The sequence below is a fragment of the Sinocyclocheilus rhinocerous genome, unplaced genomic scaffold, assembly GCF_001515625.1.
Source record: "Sinocyclocheilus rhinocerous isolate Xijiao unplaced genomic scaffold, SAMN03320098_v1.1 scaffold1982, whole genome shotgun sequence".
Taxonomy (NCBI): Eukaryota; Metazoa; Chordata; class Actinopteri; order Cypriniformes; family Cyprinidae; genus Sinocyclocheilus; species Sinocyclocheilus rhinocerous.
In genome coordinates, this window is record NW_015651555.1 from 292,110 (window position 1) to 297,860 (window position 5,751).

The 5,751-nt window shown below is 34.5% G+C and overlaps 1 protein-coding gene across 1 annotated transcript in view; it reads left to right on the forward strand.

The window, feature by feature from the left end:
- The window catches only part of LOC107713075 (ral guanine nucleotide dissociation stimulator-like 1), a gene marked incomplete at its 5' end in the record, with an annotated part of 19,771 nt that continues 14,020 nt past the window's right edge, over positions 1-5,751 (forward strand). Inside the window, 2 exons of the mRNA XM_016518498.1 lie at positions 1-171; positions 5,102-5,391. Of these exons, the coding sequence (XP_016373984.1) occupies positions 1-171; positions 5,102-5,391 (461 nt within the window). The remainder of the gene's footprint in view (positions 172-5,101; positions 5,392-5,751) is intronic.

Here is a 5,751-nt window from a genome sequence, read left to right on the forward strand (position 1 = left end):
TTGAGGAATGCAGCGGCGGTGTCTGGTGGAGATAAGGGTCTGCGGGCACGACTTGGACGAATGAGGCAACTGCTGTGCCAGACTGGGCATCATGTGGATGTGCAGATGGACGAGGAGCCTGGCGTTTGGCTCAGGAGCTTCCATCTGCTGGACCTTGAGGAATGCAGTGAGGTCTGTGCTGATGAAGATCTATTGACAATTACATTTGCATTTATTCATTTAGTATGCTCTTTAATGCAAAGCATCTTACAAATAAGCTGTATAAATTATAAAGATTCAGAGCTGGCTAGAATTGAGCTTAGACAGAACAACAGTAAATCTCCAATAGTATATCTTATAAACCTCTGATGTATATTTGTTGATTGTAATATATGAAAAATATTCCTGAGGTAATTCATGCATCCACTTTCGTCAGGCTCACTTTTGTTGAATTGACACTACCATTCAAACTTTTTCTAAATTTTTATTTTTTTTAAAGAAATTAATACCTTTATTAAGCAAGAACACATTAAATTCATCAAAAGTGACAGTGAGGACATTTATAATGTTACAAAAGATTCCTATTTTGATAATCTTGATCAAATGTATCACGGTTTCCACAAAAATAGTAAGCAGCACAACTGTTTTTAACACTGATGATAATAAGAAATGTTTCTTGAGCAAATCAGCATATAAGAATTATCTCTGAAGGATCATGTGACACTGAAGACTGGCGCAATGAAGCTGAAAATTCAGTTTTGCATCACAGGAATAAATTACATTTTAAATATATTCACATAGAAAAGTTATTTTAAATTGTAATAATATTTCACAATATTACTGTTTTACCGTATTTTGATAAAATAAATGTCTTAAAAAACATTAATCATTAATTAAAATCTTACTGACCCCCCAAAAATTTGAGCATTAGTGTATGTTGTTGTTGTCATAAATAAAATTAAAATAAACCAAAAATAAAATTATGGGTAAGGAGCAATGGGGGTTTAGGTATCACCCTGAATGGTTAAAAATTGTTTAAATGTTTACATTTATCTACTACCAGAGTTATTACCTGACAAGATGTTACTAAGCATGTCAACAATGAAAAGTATGTTAACATTGCTGGTATGTACTTTGTGTGTGTGTGTGTGTGTGTGTGTGTGTGTGTGTGTGTGTGTGTGTGTGTGTGTTAACTATTCTATCTATGTATTTTGAGCATAACACAAGACACCAAAATAACATTTAACTAATCTAACCAATTAGTTTCAATGATTCTGGTGAAGTTAAGTTTATTGTAAAGATTAAATATTTTGGCAATACATATTTGAACTTTCTCTGTTTTGCTTGTTTGAAATAAAAGTTGACCTGAAAAATAATTCGTCCCAATAAAATAATGTATTGAATTTCACACGTAAATGCACTTTTAAATTGCACTGACTGTTTTGATGTAATTGGCATTAAGACTTTGTTGCACCAGTTAATTTGATGGTGTAATGAAGTAATTTAATTTAATTTCTTAATTTAAAATGAAGTAAAAGTGATGTTTGTTTGAGTGTGTGAATGCACACACACCAGCATATGACCTCTGCCTTAGTAATGAGTGGTATTATTAGTGGATATAGATAAATACTTTTATCGTGATGGTCGTGGTCTCTCAATAAGAGTTCAGTAGTGTGCGTCACTTATTGTTATGTTGTAGTGTATCTGTGAGCGTGGGGTAAAAACTGTAAATTATCAATTGTATGGTTGAATTATTTGTTTATAAATTAGATGCTGCTTAATTTGTATACATTTAGTTTAATTCCTTTTAAGTCTTGTATTTTGCCCAAATTCTCATACCAAGAAATCTCAGAATGACATGGTAAAATAAAATATTTCAATCATAATCTTAATTTTCAATTTAAAATGAAGTCATGTGGATTTCCATACTTCCACACTTGACATTGTGAATCCTACTATACCTAAGGCTTAGGTCATGAATATTAATTAGCAATGCGAAGTTGCTTGGTAAACTACCAGAGGCGTTCCACGCAACGTAATTAATATTAATGAGCGCGCCCCGTACGTCATACTAAACGTAATTTTCCAACCCACTGCAGTTTAAAGCGCTTGACAGGTGTGCTGTGCTATATAGACAGCTAAAACACAGACATAACCGTAAATATAATCATTTTCTTCGGTCACGGATTTCATTTTCCTTTAAAGCATAATATATTTGATGACAGTAATGGTAGTACTGTATGAAACGTACAGTAAGTTGACTTTATCTTCACTGGAGTTCTTAATTAAACCTCACTTCGCAAAGCTATCCATTTCCACCAGCTCTCTAGACATGGTAGTCAAGTTTGACACTAGCTGACTAAGAAATAAAGTTTACAAGTTTTTTTTTGCTGCGCTAATGCAAAGTCTAAACGCTTACACTACTTGATCATACTGAAGAAATAAAGAGCTGAAAACATGGCAAAATGGGAGTTCACAATGGTAAGTCGCTTACTTAATTAGGCTATTTTCATCAAGGACATTAATTCTGTTTAATATTAGTTTAAAAATTAGAATGACTTGAGAAAAAGTAACTTTGTATCATCAGATCTGGAAACGCGATTTGTTGTTGTAGAGTGTGTCGCGCGGCGCATTAGTGTTTCTCTTCACGTTAATGCCAGAGAAAATGCAGTATATCCTGTTCTTTTTTTTGCGGACATCTCAGTACTGTCACAAAAGCTCAATGTTTTTACAATTAGACGTGATATTGGCTTTAGGAAAGCGTTTAAGTGTTACATGTAATGCGTGCTCAGGGTAGGGTGCGGTGCGCTTCACTTTTCCCTCGGGAGTCTCACAATAGAACCGATCTTGTGTTTGTTCTTAGACCCACCTGGAGATTGAATATATTTACAGTGTCCCGTTTCACAGCTGACCTGTGATAGTTTCAGCTTTCCCTTCCCCCATCATTCCCTGTGTTTTGTTCCATGGCACAGTTTTGAAGGAGACACAAGGCTTTGGCTTGGAAAGCTCTCTGTTTTGCTTGACTGGAGTTTCTGGGAAGAATGCACTTGTGATTTTCACAGCAATTGATTTGTTAGAGTAATAGACTGCCCTTGGTTTACTTGGAAGCGCAACCCTTTCCAAATGTGTGGTTTGCATATTATGTAGCCTATATTCTGTGATATCCATTGAGCTTTTGGAACAGCAGTGATTCTTGAGGCTTAGAACAAAACAGGGTACAGCAGTGATTGACTTGACAGCTTACATATTTTACATGTCACACATGTATTTAATACAGCAGCATATTTTCTGGTGTTGCTATACTAATAGGTCCCACTTAAAATAAGGCAAATTAGCTAATTATCTAAATGATCTTAATTAAAAAAAAAAAAAGTGTTGGAGTTGACATACAGGACATATATATATATATATATATTTATTTATATTAGAAGTGTTTCTTTAAAAATACAAATTTATTTTTATTAGTTAATATAAGATAATATACACCACCATTCAAAAGTTTGGAGTCAGTAAGTTTTTGTTATGTTTAAAGAAGATTTTGTACTCAAGGATCAAGAATACAGTACAACCGCAATGTTGTTAAATATTATTACAGTTTATAACAACTGCTGTCTATTCTAATACTGTATAATTTAAATTGTAATTTATTCCTGTGATGCAAAGCTGAATTTTCAGCAACATTACTGCAGTCTTCAGTGCCACATGATCCTTCAGAAATCATTCCAATATGCTGATTTGGTGCTCAATAAATATTTCTTATTATTATCGATCCTGAAATTGTGATACTTAATATTTTTGTTGAAACTGATTTTTTTTTTCATGATTCTTTGATGAATAGAAAGTAAAAAAAAAAAGAAGCATTTATTAGAAACAAAACTTTTGTAACATTATAAATGTCGCCCTTTGAACAATGTAATGCATCCTTGGTGAATAAAAGTATTAATTTCTTTAAAAAAAAAACTGACCTCAAGCTTCTGAATGGTTGTGTATTATTTTATGTACAACTAATTATTTTATTTTACATGAAGCATTAAGTTATGTTATTAGGATAGGTGATTTTATAGATATTTATCTTTTTTTAATTTAAAAACAATTAAGTAAACATTGTTTTTTAAAACAATATAGGACATATATCCCGTGTTCAAGAATCAGTGATAGATGACACCATTATGCTAATATGTCCTCAAGCCAGTTGTTATGAGCTCATCTAATATTGGTCACATCTGAATTAGTCAACAACCAGCTCAACAACAACAACAACTGTGTTTTCCCTGGTAGAGAAAACACTGGACTTAATGTACTCCAGTATGTTACACAGTCTGTCTTTGTTTAAAATCATCAGGGTTTTTTTTTTTTCGCCCACAGCTGTTAGTCATTGTGGGTATGATATTTGCTATGCAAATACTCATGGCTTCATTTTACCACCAAAGAGGATTTTTGTAAAGAAATTACTAAGTATTTTTGGTGTCAGCTAGTTATGGTTTTCCACCATGAAAGACCTTAAATGATTTCTCTTCTTTCCTTAAAATGAAAATGAAAGGTCTTCTTGTGTGGGCATCATTAAAGAGCGGTGTTATTATTTTTAGTACTGTAAAAATGTTTGGTGTATTTGCTTATAACATGATTTGAACTCTGTATTGTACATGATTTTGTTGAAAAAGCATCTGCTAAGAACATAAATGTAATGTACAATGTATTGTCTTCTCAAGCCAGTGAAGATAAAATGTATTCACTCCTCTTGACTTATAATTTGGATAACAATTTGCCTGTATTTTGCAAAACTCCTGTTTTGTATATTTCTTCCTGGAAAGTGAAATGTTAGGTCAGTGCCTTGCAGGTATTGTTTTTTTTTTTTTTTTGGAAATTGAAGACCTACATTTCAGTGCAGTTCACTGCAGAAGCCAAATCCACTGCAAGTCCACTGCTGTTCTGTTTTTCTAAAATCCCATGAACTGCTGCGGTATAATCATGACTGTAAAATAGAATCTTTATGGCACTGTGTTTGTTTAATAGTGCTACAATAGGCATCATATCAAGCTTTACAGAAGGTTCAATGTGTGCATATTTTTCCTTAAGTCAGCTGCAAATTCAACATGTATAGCCTGATGATGTATTTGTCTAGGACCCGGTGCAGGAGTGGGGAGAGGAGGTGGAAGACGGTGCCATTTATGGGGTCACTCTTCACCGAGAACCCATCCAGCCCCCACCTGATGCTGCTGAGAACTCTTCTGCCTTCGGCTTCATGCAGTACCGCACACTGAAGGTCCGCAGGCTTAAAGCAGCCACTCTGGAGCGTCTTGTCTCAGAATTGGTGAACCCGGAGTGCCCTGACCCAGACTACATGCAAATCTTCCTCTCCACCTACAGAGCCTTTACCTGCACAAATGCTTTCATAGAACTCCTGTTTCAAAGGTTAGCACAAATGCTCAGTTGGTGTTAATTTAATTGCTGTCTCAGAGGGTTATAGGGACATTACGCTAACATTTACTGTTTAAAGGGGTCATATGATGCTGCTAAAAAGAACATTATTTTGTGTATTTGGTGTAATGAAATGTGTTTATGCGGTTTAAGGTTCAAAAAACGCATTATTTTCCACATACTGTACTTTATTGTTTCTCCTCTATGCCCCGCCTTTCTGAAACGCGTCGATTTTTACAAACCTCATTGGTCTGAAAAGCGAGGTATGCTCTGATTGGCCAGCTATCCAGTGCATTGTGATTGGCCGAATACCTCAAGCGTGAGACGGAAATGTTACGCCCCTCACCATACTGT